The sequence below is a fragment of the Hevea brasiliensis genome, chromosome 8, assembly GCF_030052815.1.
Source record: "Hevea brasiliensis isolate MT/VB/25A 57/8 chromosome 8, ASM3005281v1, whole genome shotgun sequence".
Taxonomy (NCBI): Eukaryota; Viridiplantae; Streptophyta; class Magnoliopsida; order Malpighiales; family Euphorbiaceae; genus Hevea; species Hevea brasiliensis.
Window position 1 is genome coordinate 8,265,284 of NC_079500.1, and position 25,573 is coordinate 8,290,856.

The 25,573-nt window shown below is 31.8% G+C and overlaps 1 protein-coding gene and 1 pseudogene across 1 annotated transcript; one reads left to right on the forward strand and one right to left on the reverse strand.

Annotated features, from left to right (window-relative positions):
• Positions 1-1,581: 1,581 nt before the first annotated feature.
• On the reverse strand, positions 1,582-5,303 carry LOC131182257 (E3 ubiquitin-protein ligase UPL5-like; annotated as a pseudogene).
• Positions 5,304-15,583: 10,280 nt separating this feature from the next.
• On the forward strand, positions 15,584-16,870 carry LOC131182009 (uncharacterized). The gene is made up of 2 exons (XM_058150630.1): positions 15,584-15,794; positions 16,548-16,870. Exons 1-2 carry the CDS (start codon positions 15,584-15,586, stop codon positions 16,868-16,870), a joined length of 534 nt encoding a protein of 177 aa, XP_058006613.1.
• The last annotated feature ends 8,703 nt before the right edge of the window (positions 16,871-25,573 follow it).

Below are 25,573 nucleotides of genomic sequence, written 5' to 3' on the forward strand. Positions count from 1 at the left end.
GGTTAGAATGAAAAAGGAAGCTGCCCAAGAAAATAACGACGTTACTTGAAGAGAGAAGTGCAGATGCAAGGTGATGGAGTGAGGCAGATCAATTCGGAGAGACAGATCAACACAACACTGATCAGTATGAACTCTGCGTCAACAAAACGCAAGTGAAGGGCTAAAACCTAGATTATCCCTCTCTTACTCTTTATGATTAAAAGGAGAAAATGTTGAATATATATGCATCCAAAGATCTGCCCCATAATAGACTAAAAGAGAATTAAGACAAAATATATAAAAGTATTGAGGTGTAAAAAAAAAAGAAATAATCCAATTCAGTACATGCTTCCGTGCCATTCAACATGCCTGGTACTTGGGATGCGCCATGTTGAATTCAAAAGAAGAGTTTCCCTATAGAGCTAATGCGGTACGCCCTACTAGCATGGGACATGACATGAGCTTCTTTGTTGTGCATGCCCTGCAGCATGGGGCATGGTACAGGGTATGCAAATCTCTATTTGGGATTCTTAAACAATTTTTTTTCAATTTTCCCACAACTTAAGCTTTCGAATCACTTTAAATTATCTCTACTTGCACTATTAATTTTCAAAATATCTTTTAACCTATTAAAATATTAAAAATTTCATAAATCAATTATAAAAGAATTAGAATTAATATTTAACTAAAATAAAAAATAAAATAGACGCAAAATTATTTTAAAATGCCATTATGAAATATATGTATCAATATATAACTGATAAAAATTTGTGTTCAATGACATATAATTTACTATTTACATAAATTAATATTGATATTTGTTGGCCAAAACTTTTAGACAACATGTTAAATTTGTTTTAGGTTTTATCTTTTTTTTGTAAACATTTGTTTTTTTTATATATAATTATATAAGAAAACATAAATAACAATATTGCATTCATATAAAGATCTAAAATTAAAAAATTCTATTTTAATTGTAAATTTTTCATAATAAATCTCACTTTTTCTCATACTCATTCACAACTTTTTAATTTCTTATTTAATTGTTATATTCTCACTTTTGTTAACATAAATTTATAAGGCTAAATGATTAAAAAAAATCCAAACCTTTATAAGTTTTTCAATTTTAACAAAATATTTTAATTTTATCAATTTAGTTTCAAATTTTTGCTGCATTAATTTTAATTTTAACAATTAAATTAATTAGATTATTTAATTAATAAAAATAATGAAAATATTTGCCAACTACATTATAAAATTGCTAAAGAAGATAATCCCGGGGAAAAGCCAATGCCCAAATACAGTTCAGAACTTTTTTTTTTTATTATTATTTTTTATATGCAAAAGATTTACTCAAAAGGAAGAAATAGGTAAGGGGAAAAACAGAGCCACCAGGCCCTAACTCCTTGCAGCCACCTAGAACTATAAACACCAGTTAATGAAAAACCCCTTACAATTACAAACACAACAAAGAATGACCAACAGTTCTATACAAACACAGCATACACCAACCTATAAACATGATGTTACAAAATGATTTGATTCTCTGCAAGTTCATAACCAAGCTCTGCTAGCCTTTTTTCAAGAAAAAAAAAACAAAAAGGGAAGCAACATGAAGAAATGCTCATAAACACTCAAACGTTTGTTTACACAATTCAAGCTGAAGAAGAAATTTTAGCGAGTTGATTGAAATTTGACAAAAACTAAAAGCCAGAATCGTTCACAAACGGATGCTTCAAAAGCTCATCAGCAGTTTGACGCTTATTTGGATTGCGTTTCAGACACTGCTTGATAAAATCTAGTGCATTCTCTGACAAAGAATAATTAGGAAGATGATCTATAATTGACCCTTTTTGAACTTCCAATTCTAGATTTGCATTCAAATTTTTCAAATGAGAGTATGGAATATTCCTGATTAACATCTCCAAGACGGTGCAGCCAAAGCTCCAAATATCAGCTTTAAATCCATACTCTTTGTCCTGTTTTATAACCTCCGGGGCCATCCAATTTATTGTCCCATGCCGAGACTTCATAAGACTATTTAATTCAGCCACTCTTGCCAATCCAAAATCCGTAATTTTCACACATCCTTTCTCATCCACCAATATATTTGCACATTTAATGTCTCTGTGGACTACCTTTCGCTCATGGAGATACTTCAAACCTTCCAGTATCTGTTTGCTGTAGTGGGACACTTGGGAATCTTTCAGTTTAAAACATTTATATACTTGTCGGAGGGAGCCTGTACTTATAAGCTCAAGAAAAATATTGACCTTTGACTCCTCCTCTTCAGTGCCATAATATTTAACAATATTTGGATGACTGAATTGACACAATAAATTAACCTCTTGGTTAATTTTGTCAATTTCTCCTTTATTTTTAATTTTTATTACCTTTACGGCAAAAAAGAAACCACCAGCAGCATAACCCTTGTACACATCTCCGAAACCCCCTCTTCCCAGCTTCTTACCATCCTTTTGCCACTTTGACTTCGTAATCTTCAGTCTTTGTCTATTAATCTGCCAAATTTCAACAAACTATCTCTATTAAAATTTGATAGAAATTGCAGTAATAATCATGGTTATGCTAATGAAACTTGATATCCCGGAACATTTCTTTTAAAACATTTGCAACATTTATAATAAAACCATGAAATTGCTGAAAGGTCCTAAAGAAAAGTCCAAAAGCCTATAATTGCTGTAGAAAGATGAGAAAACAAGTTCTTTATTTCCAAAGAAGATTCCCCTACTAAAGCAACTCATGTAATAAAATTTTGAAATCAATTTTCAGAGCTTTGATAAGTATTGAAAACGTATAGGAAAAAATAGTTATGCTTTAGTAACACAATGGAAATTCTGTAAGCACATACCTTCAGGAACTGGGACATCAGAGGTTCACTTTCATTGTTGCCATGATTCACATGCGTTCTCTCACAAGAATTAAATCCAAGATTTAAGTCTCCTTTTAGCACCAGGTTAATATCATCAAGATCTATTCCCCAATAAGTTAACAGTTCGATGATTGATTTTCCAAAAACACTGTCAAAGCCTTTTCGGAAAAAATATATTTGTTCAGAGATATACTTGATGAAGTCATCTCGAATTTGATGATCAGCAAAACGTTCCTTAGCCTTGTTATTGTAAAAAGATGGATATGCATCTTTTACATCATCTCCAGAAATATTCTTTCCAGCCAGTTGCAAAAGAAACACACGATGAAAGGCAACACCTACTTGTACTTCATGCATCAATGCCAATGCAATCACCTTACCAGAAAATTCAAAACAGTCGAAGTGTAATGGTTCTAACTTCAATTCTGCATATATATCAAAGTGAAAAAAGAATCTATCCTTAACAGCAGGGCAAGGTAGTTTTAGGAAATGATAGTAAATTATCACAAACTTAATTATGATTTGATCATATGAACAGGACAGAATCCAACGGTACTTTTAAATTAAACCCAGAAACACATTTCTACACAACTCAACTATGAAATTTTAATTACCCTATGCAAAACTTCAATACTTAGGACCTCACTCGGACACACCTAATGTACACACCCTAGCATAAATATTTCCTTACACTACACTAAGGGCCTAATTCTTCATTACACTAATGAATCAGTAATCAAAGTATATATTGCAATATTTAATAATATGAATATCCACCAGCGAGCTGCTGTCTTAGCACTATGAGGTTTTGAATTGTATATTTAATAATAGTATCTTATAAATTAAATATATGATAAATTTGTTACAAAAAGCTTACATCAATCATTTCTCAAGGAAAAAAACAGGACAAGTAACAATTGTGGATGCTATTCATAGCAAGGATCAAAAGATACGATCTTACCGGGATTAGGATAGAACTTCATAGGATCATTTGAGCACGCCAGAAAGAGGAGATTTTGCGGTTTGAATATAGCTTGGCATAACTTGTATAACCAATCCTGCAATTTTTTAGGACTGGTAATATTGTTATTTTTCAATGACTCATACAACTCTTCGTCTAGAAATCTAGACCAGTGAATGAGTGGCTTGTAGAACTCAGCATCGAGTAATTTTTCCTCAGGGATCATCATCATCGTAACTAAATGCATCCTGGATTTCGAATCAATCACATCATTGTGCCTAAGAAGCCAATGATAATCATCTTTCCTCGTAGTTTTTTCAAGTATCAGCTGTAGTGAAATCTGCTGGTTCATTAATACATGCTGAAATTGCTTTTGTTCATTCTCCCAAAGTTGAGAAATGCTGTTTAGCTCTTTCAAAATGTCCAGATACACAATCGAAACAGAATGCAACCAACCACTTGTTTCGAATATTCTTGCTGTCTCTGGTATAAGTCTAAGATTACTCTCCATTTTATTCAACAGGCAACTAAATACAACTTTAATTTGTGTTGACAACAAATCAACTATAGACTTATCCTCCTCTTTGGCAATATCTATACCACAAATTGCATTACGTGATAACGCATGAAAATACCTGGAATTCACGAAAACAAAATTTCAATGACTCAATGAGTGGGATTGGATATGAGTTTGGATTTGATTCCTGCATCTTACTCAATAGGATGCTTAAGGTATCTGCCATCTCAATAAACCAGGATCTAATTTGGAAAATTGAGCGTAGGTCACTAAGGTTACCTCTTTCCAACAACTGCTTTAGAGTAGTCCGCCATTGCTGATACAGAGCATCACCATATACCGTTCTAAGCGAAGCACAAAATTCTAATGCTAAATGTGTACATCTATCAACAGAAACATTTGCACAATTCGATATTTTTTCCATGGAAAACCTTATCAAAGCAGAAGCATAGTCTTTGTATTCTGGAATTGCTGAGCTGTAAAGCATAACCAAAGTCGCAGGGACAGAATACGAACTCATAAGATTCTCCGATTCCTCTTCTGTTAGAAGTGCCAACAGTGCGACAATCGTCTTCTGGTCATCCTGAAGAGTATCTTTGGGGAGAGATTGCCCTTGGCACATGCGACAAATCTTTGAACTCATTTGGTGAATCTTTTGCAAAAGTACCGATTTGTCATCAAATCCACGCTGCAATTCGAGGCAATCGTCGTTTTGAATTGAGCAGTCTTCAAGTGTCTGCCACCGCTGTAGCTGCTTTCCCTTACAATATAATTTCTGTTCCGTAACTGGAATTTTACATGCCAGTAGAATTCCCTTGTGGACATCCTTCACTGTACTACCAGGATACACAAGGAATTCTTCAGTCGTCCCATCCGGTATTTTGATGGATAATCGAATGCAATTGGATTCACCATTCGCCATCTGCTCTGGATCAACACGCCGGAATACAAAATGTTTGTTCATTTTTAAATAAAACAGATAAATTAGAGATTATATTATTTATAAAGCTGTTTTTCTTCCATTTTTCCTTATTACTTAATAAATAAAAAAGTGTTTACAGTCTCACATCTAATAAATATAACAAATTTATAAAATTTATAAGAAAATTTAATTAATTCTTTTTTAAAAAATAATTGATCTAAATTTAAGTATATTCATTCAACTCATTATGAAACTCTTACCTCCATCTATTTATTCACATTCTTGTTCAGATCAATTTAATAATAAGAAGAAATAAAATTATTTTGTCTCCTCACTTTTTTTTTTAATTTTTTTCTCTCTCTAAAAAATTAAGTTTTTCTAAATCTCATTGGTTGCCGTTGTAATCATTTCACCGACTATCGTTTGTTTTTACGTGCATTTTTAATTTACTAGTGGACACAGAGAAAAGATAATGATTCCATCATTCACGCCGGGGCTTTGCGTTTAAAACACTAGTTTTCTTTCACAATGGACGACCTTTAAACAAAATGTCTAAAAAACTGGCTATGACAGCAAGCTGAATTAAATAAAATAAAATTAGCAATTAGGTAAAGAGGGAACTAGTTTAATAAGGTGGTTTCGCAGTTAATTGTCAAAAAAATCTTAAATTTTATCAATTATTATAATTAAATCTTAAAATTTATATAATTATTAAATAAACTATCATATTTGATTGATTGTCCAAATTGATTCGATCGTTAATAAATTTTTAACATACTTAACAGGAATTTCATATCAACTACCATATCATCAATGAAACAGTCACATAAAAAACTCTAAATTAGAGTTAATTGTCAAAAAAAATCATAAAGTTTACTAATTCTTACAATTAAATTCTAAAGTTTACATGATTACTAATTATATCCCTATGTTTCATTGATATCTCAAATATAAACTGTTAGTAACTTAGTATGTGGTACTGAAGGGTAATTGTAATTGCTTTTATATTGACTATTTTTGTTAAAAGTTACACGTTGTTATAAGTTTGTTGATACTAATATTAATAGATAATTGATTCAGGAAAATGATTGTTATTTCTTTCAGTAATTTGATCCATCTTGCAGTGGTCAATAGAAGGAGCTACTGGCACATTTACTTAGGAAAGAAATGCTTTTATGATATACTAATTAATGATTTGTAGAGAAAAGTTGATGTGTTGAAAAATACAACAAAAAATTTAAAGAATGAAATAGTTTATTTGAAAAAAGAGTTGAATGTGTAGAGGAGGAAAATTTTGATTTTGGTCTATTTCTAGGATCGTATTATGTTATTTTACATATGTATAGTAATAGTGAATAAACTTTGTTAATGTTGGCTTGAATGTATAGGTTAATTAGAATTAGATAGGATATTTGTATCTGCAGAACAAAATTTAGCTTGTAATTTCTTGTTTATTGAAGTATATTAATGGTTTGTTGACGGTCAAGTCAATTTGAGACATCATTATAACGTAGAGGTTTATTAGCAATTATATAAATTTCAAGCTTTAATTGCAAAAATTAGTAAATTTCATAAATTTTTTTTGTATTTAAACCTAATTTGAGATTCTTTATGTGACTTCTCCAGTGATAATATGGCAGCTGACGTAGAACTCCCCTCGTATATTAACAGTTTTTTAATGATCGGGTTAATTTGATACATTAATCAAACATGAGAGATTAATTGATAATTATGTAAACTTTGGGATTTAATTATAATAATTACTAAACTTAAGAATTTTTTAATAGTTAACCCATATATATTCATTAACTTGTAAATTTGTGTTGTTTGTTTGGAGTTTACATTAAATTTCTTCTTTTTAAGGTTGTTTCTCGCTTGCCAAGAATAAGGATGTTTTGTTTTGGTTTGAGTTTTATTTTATTTAAAAATTAAAATTCAAATCAAAATTAAATCTCTAATTCTTTAATTTGGAGGAATTAAAATTAAAATCAAACTTTGAATTTAGTTTTTATTTATTCTTAATTACTTTTGGTATGATTATAATTTTAATTTTAATTTCAATTTTAACTTTTTTTTAATATTATTAAATCAAAAGTCATTTTGATATTATGACTAATGGATTGTAACTATATTATTGCGGTCCATGGAAATTTCTTATGGGTACGAACCTGCAAAACAGAAAATAGATGAGTCAGAGGCTTACCGGGTATGGACTTGGTGAGGACCCTCCAATGCTCAAGTTAGAACTGATATAAGAGAATAATGTATTAGATTGAGCATGAACAAAGAACATACCTCCATAAATAATTTGTTCTCTTTATATAGGATATAGACAATGGTTGATTATGATAAGTAAACTATATAATTATATGGATATTATTAGCTAGCATTATAAAATTATATTTTTATTTATAGTGCATAATTATAGGCATTGCTATATTTGACAATCCTATTAAGATTGCTTATTTTTAATGAAGATTCTTTTCTATTATTGAGTGGGTCTTAAAGTAGTTAAACTATTTGAATGAATCTCATGATTGAACCATTAAATATCATAGGCTCATGGGCTATCCAAAAACCCAAGTTACTTGATTAATTATATATATATTGAGGAGCTATATCATTAGTTCCTCCCTCGAGTATGAATCTTTAGGTTCGTTTACATGTCAAAGCTTTGGTCATTGCCCTAATTTTTTTTTTTAAGTGCAAACTATCATCTTGATAATCGCCTTTAGGTGAATTTGAACCTTTGATTTGCTTAGTTTGAACTATTCCTTAGGTGGACTTGCACCTTTAATTTGCTTACTTGATGGGCTATCATTTTAGATGGGGTAAACACATTTATTTTATCCTGACAGACTATCATTGTAGATAGCCTAAAAATCTTTATTTTAGCCTTGTAGACTTTCATCATAGATTGGTTAAGCACCTTTGTTTTAACCTGGTGAACTATCACCGTTGATAGGCTAAGTACCCTTAGATTTTTTAGCCTAGCGAACTATCGCTGGTGATGGGCTAAGCACCCTTTATTTTAGCTTGGTGGACTATTACCATGAATGGGCTAAGCACCCTTATTTTATTTAGCTTGGCAGACTATCGTCATAAATATGCTAAGTACCCTTAGATTTTTTAGCATGACGGACTATCGCTGTGGATGGGCTAAGTGCCCTTTATTTTAGCCTACTGGATTATTACTGTGGATGGGCTAGGCACCCTTATTTTATTTAGCCTGGCGGACTTCGCCGTGGATGAGCTAAACACCCTTTGTTTTAGCTTATTGTACTATTGTAACACTCTAAATTTTTAAATAATTATTTTATATGTAAATTATAACATTTTATTGTATTAAATATTATGGAAATTAAATTAGAATTTTCTGGATTTTTAAAATTGGGTTTGATTTTCTTGAGATAATAAATTTTATCGATTTTTAAAAATTAATTTAAAGACTAAGTTATAAATTTAAAAATATATTTGAACTCCACAAATTTTTCTAAATTTTCTATAACTTTTTTAGAATTTTCGAGCCTCGTTTTGGGGTCCCAGGGCAGAGTAAAAATTGAATTTTGATATCCTGAATCAGACCGGCTGAATCGAATCAATCCATTTCTTTTTCTTTTCCCCCTCCCTTGGGCGTCTACCTATTTCCCCTTCCCTTCCATTTTCTCTCTCCTCTCCCCTTCCTACTGCCGGCCGGCCATCCCCCTCCCTCCCCCAAATGCCGGTGCCTCACCAGAACCCCTCACCGCTGCCGGCCGCTGCCCCAAACACTGAACAAACGTGTTTGAAGCTCCTCCATTACGTGCACATCCCTTGAGCTTCTCAGCCTAATTTCGACCAATCAGGCCACTAATTGGACTGGGTCCAGTCCCAAAAGTGTTCTACTTCTCGAGAGCTTTCCAAAGACATCAAAAACACAAATTTTCGTTTAGAGGTTTGTCCGAATCAAGCCTAAGAAGTTTTAGCCTATTTTAACTTTTGGGCTAAATTTCTCCCAAATCGAGAACCCCACAGAGTCAGAGGGTTCAGGTCGAGCTATGGTTCTTGTCACACCCTACTCCCCCGTAAGATGTAACATGATCCCGTAGTACACCTAATGAATTACCGTACTTCACCTACCGATAACCCATTAGATATACTACAAGGGATTTTGAAATAATTTTCGTGAAATTTAAATCATCGATTAAAATCTGGTGTTATAAATTTTTTTTCAAAATTTCGGCAAAGTGTCGGCTGTGTTTTGAGAAAACAGTTCTTCAAACCTGAAAAGGAAAAACACTCCCAATATGTTTTCTCAAATACAACTCCAAGAAACTTCATTTTATCTCACAATTCAATCTCAATAATCAATCATTTCATTTTCAAACCAACCTCATCATAAAAGAAACATTTCATTGATTACAAGACTCAAAAATTAATATTACAAAACTATACATGTAAATGAAATCTCAAATTTACATTACAATAATTTACATTTAATTACATACCAAAATATTTTATAAGAGTTTTTATACAACTGCTCAAATAATTTACATACATATTGTTACATACATACATCAAAACTTATGTGCATGAGTCTACCTGGAGCTGATCTGAATGTCTCTTCAAAGAAGCTTACTCAATTGCTCTATGCTCTTTTCACCTGCGACAGCATACAAAGCTATCGCTGAGTGGTGAACTCAGTGGTGCACAACTATAATTTAAAACATAGTACAATATACATTGACAAAATTTACAGCAAATAATTTGGAAATCTGAATACTTATCAAATTCCAAAACTCAAAATATTCATTGCCAATAATATAAATCATTTGTATAAAATGACTTTGATCACGAAATTCAATTTATCAAATCATAACATTTAAGGTAATTCCAACAATTTATTAGAAATAAAGATTAATTCCAACAAAATCAATTATACATAAATCATGATTGAAATCACAATTCTTTACTATTTAAAAATCATTCTTTATCTCAAGAACCATTTTTTATCTCAAAAACTATTCTTTATCTCAAAAACCATTCTTTATCTCACTAACTATGCAAGACTAATCCGAAAGGGCCATCTTCGGGGTGATTCTAACTCCCTATGGTCGGGGAGGTCGAATCATCGTGCACAGTACACACCACAATAATGAATCTTCCGAAAGGGCCATAACATAAAAAACTTAGATCTAACCTCTTATAAGAGGAGAATCTAAGCCTGTGCACGTACCATGGTAATCAAAACACAACTAACTCCATTGTCTTCTCAACAAATGAGAGAGACGGGTAATAACCTAGTCAAGCATCTATAGTGAGATATAAAACAATATCACAATCCTTTTAGTGAGCATAAATCACAATATAATTCAATTCAAAGTCAATTCTAATATCCAATAATTTTTATGCTCATCACAATTCAATTCATAAATTTGCATTTTTCCATGCAAATTGCCCATCACAATTCAAAACATGTTCTATCATAATTTTCCAAAACATAATTTATTCAATCCACAATAATGCTTAATACTTGTGGAAATACCATTTCACAAAGCCAAATCCATACTGTTGTCCCAAAAATTGTCCAAGAGGGGGGTGAATTGGACTTAAACAATTTTTCCGGCTCTTGCTTATAGCCTAATGAAAAATTATGGCTTTGTTCAACTAGGTGCTACTCTATATATAATGAAAAATAATATATGCTTCAACAAGGTGTTCCTAAGTTGCAATTCAACCCTCAATCAATGTGTATGGCAATATCTAATAAGGCATGCATTAATTTCTCAAGTCACTCAATATGATCTCAAGTTTTTCAATTCAATCTATTCAATCAACATTCAATATCATGTATAACAAGTGAAATTTAAATTGCACAAAAGTAAGGAGGTCAAGGTTAGAGAGATCAAACACAATGATTTTTATAGTGGTTCGGCTTAACTAGCCTACATCCACTCTCTCAAAGAATCCTCTTTGAGTCTTCTTTCCACTATTTGCTCTTTTGAAGGCAAGAGACCAAAAGCCCTTTACAACTTTTCAACACCAAGCTTTTACCAAGGTAGCTTGAAACCTCCACAAGTGCTATCACAAGCACTTTCTCTCTCAAGCTTCAATAGGTGCTTGTACAACCTCTCTTAAATGCAATTCAATGTTGTAACACTCACTCTTACTCAATACAAATCAAACTATAAAGAAGAGATGAGTTGATTTGCCAATGGTAGCTCAAAATCTTTAAAGCTCTTGAATGAAAGCAATAAATAAAAAATCAAAGTTGGAGTTCAAATGTAAGCTTTCATCAAATGTAAATGAAGTAAAGAAGGTGTATTTATAGTCCCAAATCATTTTAGACCGTTTGAAACCCTTTTGGAACGTTATACACACTGCCCAAGACAAAATGGCCGTTATTTTGTCCTTTTGTGCAAAGTTGAGCAGCTCTGAACAGTTAGCAAACTAATGAAATAGTGGTAGCAGTCAGTAAACTGGTTAGTAAACTAATGTTTTTAGCAAACACATTAGCAAACTGAAAATTTTAGCAAACCAGTTAGCAAACTAAGTCAACAGCTGCATGTCTCAACTTGCAATGTAAAATGATTTAGACTTTAAAAAAAATGTTTCAATAGTAGTGTCCAAGGTCATGATGAGAAAAAGTAATCAGAAAATAAAATTTCAATTTTGAGCTCCATATGACTAAATTCTCATCCATTCTTTTCACAAAAGACCTAAGACTCTAACACTATGCCTTTCATACCTTTTCTTTGAGTCTTGGCTTCCATAGTCTTTTTCTCATTTTGGATTTGTCTTGAAATGCCTTTGAGTATCTTTTCTCCTTAGATACAACTTGAAAGGTTCTTTATGCATAAGACAAAGAATCTACACATCACTTTGAAGTTGGGTTAGATAGATTCTCTTTGAGTTTTGTTATCATCAAAATCAATGCTCATTTTGAGCTATACGGGGTCAACACATACATACTATTACAATTTCAATAATCATTGAATTAAATCCAATGCTTGTTAAACATAATACAGAAGAAAAATATGTCATTTAATCATATGAAATATTCAGAACAAAATCAGTTAAAAACTAGTTGTGCACAAACCTGATTTGAGTCGGTCCTAGGCCTTGACTCAATGTTTTTTATGCTTCTCAATATCCTTATCAACTGAAACACACAATTTAAAGTATTTCAGTACTCAATGAATTTGTTTCCAACCATAAAATCCAATATCTAAATTTTCTTGGTAATATTCTCTTTAATTTATTTCATTAGTCAACTTATAATGTTGACCCTTGATGCACTCTAAGTGAGTCAATTTCAATGTTACCAATATGTCACATTTTAGAGCCCTTCAATGTTGATATATGTTACCAAATTTATTTTTAAGTGTATTGCATTTTATTGCAATTTACCGGATTTTGGTGTACTATTTTGACCTAGCAGGATGACCTAATTCTCTCGGTTTTCAGGTTTCGGTCCAAACTACAAACTTGTAGGTCTATGTCTTATTGCACGGGGGCAAAATTTCAGGTCATTCTGAGTTGTGTAGACCAAGTTATGGTCAATTTACCAATGCTGGACAGAATGCACCAAAATGGTAGGCTTAGGTCATTTTTAGGTCACTTTTGGTTCGGCCAGTTTTTATACCCGAACTTGTGCAACTTATTTGGCTTGGTTCTGGCCATTTCTGGGCTTTGGTGTCCTCATAAGAATTGTAGATATATGTCTAAACTCTTTATGGTAAAAATTTCAGGTCAATTGGACCTGTTTTGAGTAAGTTATGTTCAAAACACTAACTACTACCCAAATGGTCAATTTTCAGGCTTTCAAGTCACTAATCCAGATTTGGTCATTTTTCAAGTCACCTTCTAGGCAGAGTTTTGGTAAGCTTCCTTCATGAAAGTTGGCACATTTTGCGCCTAGTTTCACCTCTAATTGGTCTCATACCAATTGAAGTCACACAATTCCATTTATAACCTAAAATGTATACTGTTTTTACTAACCATACTTTGCATTGAAAATTGGCACTTCTAATGAACACCATTCACATTTCTTTTTGGTCAATTGTCCAACCACAACTCAATTTGTCAATTTTTTCAGCAACAACTCAGTTTAATGAAATGAAATGTCCAGAAATTACACATTCACTCAATTCAATTAGATTAAACGTCCAACAATATACACAAATCTCAAATAACCAACTCCAAACCCAAATCCAATTGATCAAAATCAATAATACACTTTTATTAACTGATTAATCAATATTGACATACATGAAATAATGCTCTCCTAAGTACATCAAAGCTGTCCAATTTGTACATATGCACCAAACTTCTATATTCATTTTACAACCCTACTTCAAAGTGTCCATTTCAAGCATACACATGACAATTAAGATCTAGTAAATGTAAGCCCTCTAATCAACCTCACTAATCACACTATATATGAAAGAACAAATCATATTCCCATGGAGTTTAAGGCTGCCAAAATTGAACACATTAATTACTCATCAAATCCTTCAATTTTCTCAACCAATCAATTCACCATAACCTTAATTCAAAGTTTAATTAAACAAGAAAGAGAAAATGGACACTTACCTCAACTTAAGCTTGACAAAACCTTGAAATTTTCTCTCCTTTTTGTTAACTATATGTTTCCCATGATGTGTAGACAAAATTTAGTGAAGGAAAATGCAAGGATCATGGCTTAAAGATGGAAGAATGGAGCTTGCATGGTTGGCCAGCCATGGAGGATTTGAGAGCATTTCATTTCGGTAAAGAGAGTGAGGTTGAAGAAGATGAGTGAAGTGGCTGTCCTTTTGTCCTCATATGCCTTATATAGCTCCACTAACCCTCCACCAACCTTAGTTTAAACATTATAATAATTAAAGTTTAATTAATTCTAATTACACCCTCATTTTTCTCTATTTACATTATGGGTAATTTCATATCTAATTTCATTTTTCATGTGATTTTCAAAATTTAATATCATTTATTTTTAATGGACATTTAGGTCAAAAGATGACTCGAGGCGTCAAATGACCACAATGCCCCTATTCGGGTTGCATTCCCGATTTTTCGGTAACACCGAGTTCTGTCGTTTTCTCGATTTCTCGTCTTTCTTTGTACTAATTAATTAATTTTTCTTTGATATTTCTAATGATATTTATACTTCAATATATGTTTATTTAAGTCTTAAAAATATTTTTTAAGGTTTCCCGCGGTCCAGGACTAGTCAACGGTCCACGCCGCAACTTCCCAGTGCGGTCACCCATCGCTATGATTCTCAGCTCGTTTAACTTGGTTACATTTCATTACTATTATTTTTCCTTTATTTTTCTTGTATTTTTTTTTCTTGTATTTCATTATTTTATGTCTCCTCACCCATATCTAAGTGTAGTTCTAGGCATCCTAGCTGTCCGGACAGACACTGTCACCAGAACAGTATAACGCACTACCGAACATAGGGGTGTTACAGTTCTAGTGGTGGACAGAGTTTGGGTTGTAGCAGTTTTGGATCTGGTTCAGGGTCTTCCTTGGCCCCTTGTACGTAGTGTGGGAGAGTATACTCAGAGCCTTGGTTGATGAGCTCTAGTGGATGTTTTTGATGTGGTCAGCAAGGTCACTTTGCTAGGGAATGCCCCATGTTTAGTGAGCATTATATGGGGTCTCAAGGTTCTTTTGCTTCACACCTTAGTACTTCCAGCATGGCAGGTAGCCAGTTCAGTGGCCAACAGGGCTATGGTCAGGGAGGATGCAGCTTTGGGGATATATTTAGTGGTAAAAGCCTATTTCAGAGGTTTGCATCCCATGGCAAAGGCCGGGCTTAAGTTTTCACCCTGACACACTAGGATGCCCAGGCTTCGAAAGCTGTGGTAGCAGGTATTCTCTTGGTTTGCTCATTTGAGCTAATTTTTTAATTAACTCGGATGTTAAGCACTCATTTATTTCCTCTATATTTGCCTTGAGATTGGGTAGGAACCCTACTACTTTAGAGTGTCCCCTGTTTAGTGATAATATCAATGTGGGTATGGTTTTTTTGAGTAGCCCAGGGGTAGTTGATGGAAAAATCCTCCCGGCAAATTTGGTTCTTTTACCAGTGATGGATTTTGATATGATCTTGAGTATGGATTAGCTGTCAACCCACTATGCTACTTAGATTGCAGAAATAAAAAGGTGTATTTTCATATACCTAGGGTAGAAGAGTTTAGTTTCGATGGTGACATAAGTGTGGCTCCATACAACTTAGTGTCAGCCATTAGCTCCAGGAAGATGTTGAGGAGTGGATGTCAGGGTTATTTGACACTAGTGAGGGACACATCTATTCAAGGTATTGATATGGAGAAGGTACCTGTTGTCAAGGAATTCATGGATGTATTTTCTGAGGAGCTTCCTGGGTTGCCACCGGATAGGGAGATAGAGTTTTGTATAGATATTATGCCGGGTATGAATCCTAATTCTATGCCACCTTCCAGGATGGGACCAGCAAAGCTAAAGGAACTGAAGGAGCAATTGCAAGAGATTTTGGACAAGGGTTTCATTCGGCCAAGTACTTCACCTTAGGGTGCTTCCATTTTATTGGTGAGGAAGAAGGATGGGTCTTTAAGGTTGTGTATTGATTATAGACAGCTGAATAAAGTGACAATTAAGAATAAATATCTACTCCCTCGGATTGATGATTTAGTTGATCAGCTGCAAGAGATTAGATATTTTCAAAGATAGACCAACAGTTAGGGTATCACCAGGTGAGGATCAGAAGTGAAGATGTACCAAAAACAGCATTCAGGATGAGGCATGGTCATTATGAGTTCTTGGTCATGTCTTTTGAACTCACTAATGCATTAGCGGCCTTTATAGATTTAATGAACAGGGTGTTTAGGCTATTCTTGCATCGCATTGTCATTGTGTTCATAGATGATATTTTGGTGTATTCTCGAACCAAGGAAGAACATGTTTGGCAAATAAGAATGGTGTTGCAGACTAAGGGAGTATCAACTATATGCTAAATTTTCAAAATGTGAGTTTTGGTTAGAGAGCATCTCATTCTTGGAATATGTGGTATCTAGTGAACGTATTCAGGTCGATCCCAAGAAAATTAAAGCAGTAACTGATTGGCTTAGGCCTACTACAGTCACTGAGGTGTGGAGTTTTCTGGGTCTAGTAGATTACTATAGGCATTTTGTGCAAAATTTTTATAAAATAGCAGCTCCTCTGACATTGTTGACTCTAAAGAATGTCCCATTCTTTTGGTCAAACGAGTGCGAGGAAAGCTTCTAGAAGCTTAAGGAATGCTTAACTACAGCTCTAGTGCTGACATTGCCTGTGAGTGAAGAAGGATATACAGTGTATTATGATGCTTCCAGAGTCATCTTGGGGTGTGTTTTGATGCCTCATGGTAAAGTAGTGGCTTATGCTTTAAGGCAGTTAAAAAGGCACGAGCAAAACTACCTTACTCATGATTTAGAGATGGCGGCTGTAGTTTTTTCACTAAAGATCTGGAGGCACTATTTATATAGTGAGGTGTATGAGATATACACTAACCATAAAAAGCTTAAAGTACATCTTCCAGCAGAGAGATCTAAATCTAAGGTAGAGGAGATGGATGGACCTTCTAAAGGATTATGACTGTACCATTCAATATCACCCAGGTAAGGTGAATATGATGGCAGATGCTTTGAGCAGAAAATCTTCTGGCAGCTTGGCACACATATTAGTGGAAAGGAGACTGTTGATTTGGGACATATATGAGTTGATAATTAAGATCTTATCTTAGATGTAAAAAAATGTATTTTTCATAATAAATAAATATTTTATATTTTATGTTATTAATAAAAAAATATTTTAACAATGTTGTAATGCTCAAATTAAGATATTAAAATTATAAATGAAAAAGATAAAAGCATTAATAATATTAATTTTTGAGTTAAATGAAAAAGGATAATATGGTCTAAATAAAAAATAAAATCAAATTATCTACCAGTTGATGAGAAATAACTTTAAAAATAGAGCTAATACAAATTGCAGCTGATGGGTATCATATTAATTACCCATAAGCCATTAGCTATATTTTTTTAAATTTGTCAAACACTCTAGTTCACCTGTTTGGGGAATAAATTTTAACAACTATCCATGAATTTATATAGTTGTAACATTATAGTCCTTCAACTTTAAAATATAACATAAAACCCCCCAACTTTCAAATTTTGCATAATAAAATCCTTCTAACTTCTAATTACTAATTTTCCAGTTAAATACTGATATGAATAGATCCAGCATGGCGCTTAGTCAGTATTTTTCTTTTATTTCTTATGTAAAGTGTAAAATTATTCTCTCTACACATGAAAAATTATTTTCTCTATAGAGAGTAGAAGGATTCAATTTATACATAGCTTGAGAGAGGAAAGAGAAATGATGACTAAGCATTACGCTGGAACTGACCAGGTTAACGTCTAACTGGAAAACCAGTGATTGGAGGTTGGAGGGATTTCACTGTGCAAAATTTGAAAGTTGAGGGGGTTTTATGTTACATTTTTAAATTGAAGGATTGTAATGTTACAGCAATATAAGTTTAAGGATGGTTGTTAAAATTTAACTCCTATTTGAGTGTCTATCAGCTATCAGCTATACCCAACAGGTAAACCAAACATCCCTTAAGAAAACTTGGTGCAATCGTTAAATCAAGGTGTAGAACGCTAATGCATTGAGTAATTCTTGATGCAGTAGGTTTGTCACCAAGCACATTTGATCCAATAGACTTAGCAACCCAACATGCCAACTCTATAAATAGAGGTGCAAGACTTTATTTTGAACACACAACATCAGCCAAATCAACTCAACAGACACAATGACTTAGCTTTATTTATTTTAGTTTAGCATTTTCCTTTACAATTTTAGCAATCTCTTTATTTTTTGGTCTAGCATCTGTGACACACTCATTTTATATAGGTGTTTTAGGTTAATTTTTGTATTCATTTTGCCATTTTTATTTAGTAATTTTAGGTTTTTAGCTTTTATTTTAGTTAAATTGTTAATTTTAGTATTTTATATTTGATTTTTAGAATTTTGATTTTTTTATTAGGTTTTAAAATGATTTGAAGATAAAAATGTGCAAGTGGAGATGATTCAAGATTGTTTGAAAGTTTAAAGTGGTGTAAAAGTTAAAGAAATTCTACTTGAAGAATCATGTGCAGCAAGGAGAAAGTAATTGGAGATTTAGAGATTTTTAGCCTAAATAACATACCTAGTGATACTGGGTAGCGTTGCCCCAGCGCTTCTAAATAGAGCTTGTTCTCAATCAACACGGAGCATATTAAAATACACTATGTTCAACATTGGATCTTCTTGGCTGGCGAGAAGCAGTGCTGACTAGGATTAATTTTTAACACCTCACTTTTTTTGTACCTTTTGTCTTTTCTCCTTTTTACCTGTTCTAGCGCAGACTTCTAGGCCATATATGTTGATCATTTTCTAGTATTTTATAAAAGTAGACAAAGAATGAAAGAGGGAAAAAGAAAAGGAGGATGCCATTCTTCTGCAGAGTCACACTTGCAAAGTGACGTTCCAGCAGCCATTTTTAGAGATCGGAACTCTTCCCATCTGGGCTTCTTTACTCTTGTTTCTATTTTCATGTTTATCTTCTTTATTTCATTATTTTCTCTTATAAAAGTAATTATGAGTGAGCAAATACTTGAGATTTTAGAGTCGGATATAATGATTTAAATTTAATTTATTTATGGATTTGGACTGAATTTATCCAAATTTTAATATATATGAGTTTTGATTCATATATTGTGTGCTTTTTTGACATGCTCATTGTTAGGCCTCTTTGAGTTTTATTCTTAATCTTTGATTGAAAAATCGAGAGGTGAAAATTATTGATAGATAATCAAGATATTGAACTTAAATACTTAGATTTAGTGATAAACTAAGGATTAAGAGGGTTATTGATTGATTAAAATTCCTAACGGGTTTTGAATAAATCAAACATCACACAGTTTAATTTCTTTTAAAACACTCTTTAGTTTACTTGAGAAAAAGATTAACGAGTTTTAGAATCATCTACCTTCAAATCTCATACTTTTCTTAAAAAATTGGATTTACCCAACCAAATCCTGATAAATTTACTTCATGAACCCCAACTCCAGAATCATTTTTATCATCAATTAATTCTAGTTTTTGCATACCTGTTGTTAATTTAATAAAATTTCGTTTAGTTTAAAGATTTATTTACTTTACCTATCATTTATTTCTTTTAATTTCCCTATTAGTGTTACATTTACTTCTTTTAATTTTCATATACATCAATATTAGCCCAAATAATCATTAGAATTATATTTTGGTACTCAAACTCAAATCCCTGTGGGATGATAACTTTTTTTTACTACTTGAATAATCCGTATACTTGTGAAAAACCCTTATCAATCAATTTAATTTCTGCTTTCATATTTTTATTTCAAGCAATTATTTTACAATTCTTCAGCAACGTTTCAATTTATGTAATCATTTTCTTTAGTTTTCAATGCAATTTATAATTTTTTTTGTTTATATTTCAATCCATGCGAGCCCATTTTTAATTTTCAATGCCAATTTATATTATCTACACATATTTACATTTCAACAATCAGCCTTGTTAATTTTTAATGCTCAATTTACTTTTTCCACAAATGATTTCATTCAAGCGATAAGTCTTTTAGTTTTCCAAAACAATCAGTTTACATTCGGCCAAAGGCATAATTGCCCCCTGAACTTGTACTTGAAAGTTAATTTGCTCCCTCAATTTACAATTAAACCAATTTCCCCCATAAGCTTACAAATTTGAACCAATTGAACACAATTTTGCTTAATCAGTAGATGCGTGTGAAACACATGCTGAAGCGCGTGTTATTCACTATAATTATGCATAAATGGCCAATTTCTTTCTTTCTTTCTTTTTTTTTTTCTTCTACTTCTTCTTCTTTCAATCTATCTCTTCATAATCTGCTATTTTTGCAGCACTAGACCTTTCATTTTGTCATCATCACCACTTCTCTTTCACTGTTTTCTCACTTTTTTTCCTTTTCTTCTCATTTTGTCATAACCGCCTCTTCTCTTCCCTTGCTTTCTCTTTAAAAATTTTCTCTTTTAATATTTTGTTATCTCTCAAATGGTACAAGTATAGATCTTTTTTTTTTCTCTGTGTAGCTATGGCGAAGGTTTTTGAGCCCTACCGTGTCCCACAACAAAGTAGAGTTGTGTCGTTGCTGGCATAGTGTTTGCTGGCTCTTACTGTCTTTGGGTTTATTTGTGCATAGGTAGCGTGTGGGTTTTAAAACAACTGTTCATTTTTATTCTAATGGTTTTTTATTGGTTGATTGGTTGATTTTGATTATGTTTTTCTGGTTTTGGTTGGTTCTTTGGTTTGTCTTTCTATTTCGTAGCCTAAAGGTATCCTTTCTTTGAGTTCGAATTGTTGCCCTGTTGCACATAAGGTATTTGCTCCTTGGTTCGGCTGCTATGTTAAAGTTTGGTGGTTGAGATTTTGTTCCCTGCACTTATGCTTTCCCTTTTTTTTTAGTGATTTTCCCTACACTCTCTCTTGGGTGTTAGTGAGGCTTATAAAGCAAATTTAGTTTCTGTGGTAAAATAAGGTGTTAATTTAATGGCTTTGTTTCTGGGATTGTAAATGCTGGCTGCTTCTTCTTCTTCCCCCACTACACATCATCTTTGCTTGGATCCATGATCCTCTTTGCCTATAAATTTGTGCACAATTCAAGTTCAATCTCACTTGGGCTATTCACGGATATGCTTTGACTTTAAAAGGACTGAGATTTTTGAACCAATTTAGCATTGAACCAATTTGCCCCCTAAATTTTAAAAATTGAATCAATTTAACTCATTTGCGCTGACGTGGACGACACCTCATAAGCTATTTTTCCAAGTCAATAGCGCATGCATTTCATACATTTTTTCCCCTTTGCAATGCGTGTAACTGGTTAAATTTAAAAGTTTAAGTATTAAATTGATTCAATTTTTAAGTTTAGAGGGCAAATTGGTTCAATGTTGAATTGAGGGAGCAAATTGACTTTACTGTGAAAGTTTAGGGGTTAAAATATGCTTTTGGCCATTTACATTCCTTGCATAAGTCTACTGTATTTTAAGCAATCAATTTACTTTTTTTGCAAAGTAATCAATTTATTTTTCAGTCAAGCACTCAATTTGTTTTTCAATGCAATCTTTATAATTTTCACAATGATAACTCTCAATTTTTACATTTTAAATTAATTTTTCAAGCAATTAATTTCATTCTCAAATTTCTCAAAAGCTAAACAAGTAGAGATCCTAATGAAGCGCATCCTAGTGGAGTCAGGAAAACCAAGGGAAAATTCAATCATTATTTCTAGCCAATCATTCTGATTAGAAGTAAGACTAGCGCAATTACATTTACAATTGGGATCATACGCATCCCTAGTATGCCTGTAATTCAACTCACACTTGTTAAAAAGGCTATATGTGCATTTGACACGCTTAATTGAGTAAAATCAATTTTGCGTGGAAACAAATAGTTATGATTTGAAAGAAAAAATGGTCTTGAGCACATGGAAAAATAGAATTTTATGGGACCTACTTATATCTAAATGCATGATTTTCATTTATTTGTTATTTCATGTAGGCCATCTTTCATGGAATCACCACTACATTATGTAATTTCTCATAAAAGAAGCCCTATTTTGATTAAATTACAAACATGCCACATCAATAACGATTAAAGGTGCGACAATTTTATTTTACTCACAATTTTCCATAAATTTCTTAACTATAAATGGCTCCTCTCTTTGATGGTTATACAATTATGCCACCAATATGTTTTCGCTCTAAATTGATTTTACTCAATTTGAGCGCATCAAGCAGAAATTACCTTTTTTTCATGTGTGTGTTGGATTGCAGGCGTGCTAGGGACACTAAGATCCCAATTGTGTAGTATGAATGTGCTAGTCTACCTTCTAATATGATCAATAGGTGGAAACTAAAGGATCAAATTTTCCCTTGGATTCCTTGACTCCACTAGAATATGCTTTATGAAGATCTCTACCTAAATAAACTTTGAAAGCTTGAGAAAATGGAATTTGAGTGCTTGTAATTGAAAGATTGCTTGTGCATGAAAGAGTAAAGGTTATGCTTGAAAAGTAAAGGTTGTTCATGGCTATCACTTCAAAAAGAAAATGTAAATTTTGTGCTTAATTGAAAGAGTAAATTACTTGCTGAGAAAACATAAATATATGCAAAAAATGTAAATGAGAGCTTTGAAAAATTGAAGAGTTGATTTACTTGAAAATATATACATTTGTAAGAAAAAGTAAACTGGGCTTGCAGAAAATTAAAAAGCTGATTTGTAAGAATTGAAATACAAACAAAAGAACTGTGAATTGCATTAAAAACTGAAGATCTTGTTTATAGGTAACGAAATATTTGCAGAAGAATGGTAAATTAATATCTTGAAATGAAAATAAAAGGACTGGAATAAAACTAATACTAGATCAAAAAACTAAAAAGACTACTAAAATATAAAGAAAAAAGTTGAACTAAAGGAATTGAACTAAGACATTGTTCCTATCAGATTGTCTGTTTTGGCTGTTGTTTGTGTTCTTTGAAATGGAGCCTTGATGCTCTATATATAGAGTTGGATTGCTTGGTGGCCAAGTCTGTTGCATCAAGTTTGCTTGGTGACCAAGTCTGCTACATCAAACAATAACTCAATGTATTAACTTTCCGCACCTTGAACCAACTGATGCACCAAGTCTCTTAAAAAAATATCATGATTTTGTCTTTCAGATGCTTGCTCCTTGCTCCTGCCCACTACTTGCAATACTTTTTCCACCTTCTGCAACTAGTAACGACCTACGACCAACTTCATCCACTATAGGTTCATTTTAGGTAACCATTAGGTAGTGCTCCATTATATCTGTAATTTCCTTGATTTAGGTTAATACTCATTTAATTCAAGTAACCACCTTAACTACTTTGAGCTCCAAATAATTATTACACTCTGCTTTTTGGTTTCTATTAGCTTGAATCCACTAAGTAATTTGGGCCTAAAATAATAAAATTAAATTTTGGTATAAACACAATCAAATGATGACATATTAGCCTTTTGTTTTAATCTTAATCACTAAAATGTCACCATTAATAAATTAATAGAAAAAATCTTGATCTTGTTCAAAATTACAACCACACCGCAGTTGTCTCTTTTGCTTGTCTTGGTCAAAATTACAAACATGCGACTGTATAAATTTTACTTTTAGGGTGTATTTAGTAGAAGGTTAAAAAATTAAGGGTTACATTTTATCCTTATAAGTTTTAATATTTAATAAGGGTAATTATTAACCTAGGCTCCTCAAGGTTAACATTTAACCGCTCCAGAAGGCATAAATATTAATGATGTGAAAAGTTAATATGATTTCTTTAAAAATTTAAACAATATTAATGGAGGGTTAAAAGTTACAAGGGTAACAATTATCTCTTTGTTAACTTCTTACCAAACACGCCCTCTTAAAATTTTGAATTAATTACGTGATTGCCACCCTTTAATCGCTATGTAGATTCTGTCAAAATTTACGAGCACGCCACTAATTTGTTGTTTCTTACTCGCACTTTAGCTCTTCTTTGATCATTTTACAGTAATGTCTCCTCTGCTCGTTGCCATTGGTCTTTCAATTACTTATTAAAATATTCGTTTTATTTGTGTGATTATGTATTATTTTATTTAATGACGTAATTTAATATTTATTTTTTTATATTTTATAAAATTTATTAATGATTAATTTCTTAATTAATTATGTGAAATGGAAGTTAAATATGCATTAAAATTATTTTTTAAATAATTATTAATTATTTTCATTTAAATATTATATATATATATCTTATATAATATTTTTGTAGTATGATTGTAATTAAAAAAAGACTGTACGGTTAAGATATATGTTCATGATAAAAAAAATATATATATATATATTAGTAAGTATGCTCCAATATATTACCTTAAATATCATGTTAATATTCAAGAAATAATAATAAAAAAATTATAAAAAGCCATAATCACTGAAATTTTGACACTACAAGAAATTTAAAAAGTAGTTACAAAAATTACCGAACATAAAATTTCATTGCTAATTATCGACGATTTAAAAACTTTTACCGATAAAAAAGGGAAGCCACAAGAATTAAAATTTAACCAATTTATGCCGATAAAATTATTGACCGATTAACAATGAAACCTTTACCAACGACACAATTTTGTAGGTAAAGGTGACGCCAAATATTGGCAGCAAAGTTAGTGACAAAATAGAAAACGTACAGACTAAAAAATTCATTTGTAATTATAGACCAACTTGTATTTTATCAGTAATATTAAAAGAAAATTTAAAAATAAAAAAATTGTATTTGGTGCTAAAGTTAGTGACAACATAAAAAATATACCAAGAAAAATTTATTGATAATTACCGATCAACTCGTATTTGGTTGGTAATATTGAAAAGAAAATTAAAAAAAATTAAAAAATTTTATCTACGAAAATTTCTTATCGGTAATTACCAATAAATTTATATTTGGTTGGTAGTATTAACAGAAAAAAAAAATTAAAATAAATTACCTATGAAATGGTTACTAATTACCAACGAACTCATATTTGGTTACTAATATTAAGAAAAAAAAATTAAAAATCTTAAAAAATTTCACTTACAAAAATTTTTTATTAGTGATTACGGATGAACTGGTATTTAATTGGTAATATTAATAAGAAAGTAAAAAAATAAAATTTTAAAATAAATTGCCTACAAAAATAATTCATGAGTAATTACCAACAAACTTGTTTTATCAGTAAATCAGAAAAAATGTGAAATTCTCACATCTTCTTTTAATAGATTGGAGAAGAGTTGGCTTCCCCATAAAAGGGAAGTTACTCCCCAACTTATGCAATCGTGGCATAGCCACTATATGGGGCTACTTTGGGCTGGTAGTTATTTTTTAAAATTCATTATTCTTAAAAATAAAAATAAAATTTAAATTAAATTAAAATGATTAATAGTTAATTTAAAATATAATATAACATTTTAAAAAGTAAAAAATAAATAAAATTAAAAATTTAAATTAAATTAGATTTAAATTAAATTAAATTAAATTTAGAAATTAAATTAAATTAAATTAAAAATTAGAAAATTAAATTAAAAATATGAAAAAAAATTACCTATGGAAAGTTGTCGTTGGTAATTACGTATTACTAACGCAAAGTGTCGTCATAAATAGTCGGTAATTTAAACCTACGATCCCCCACAAAAATTACTTACAAAAAATCCT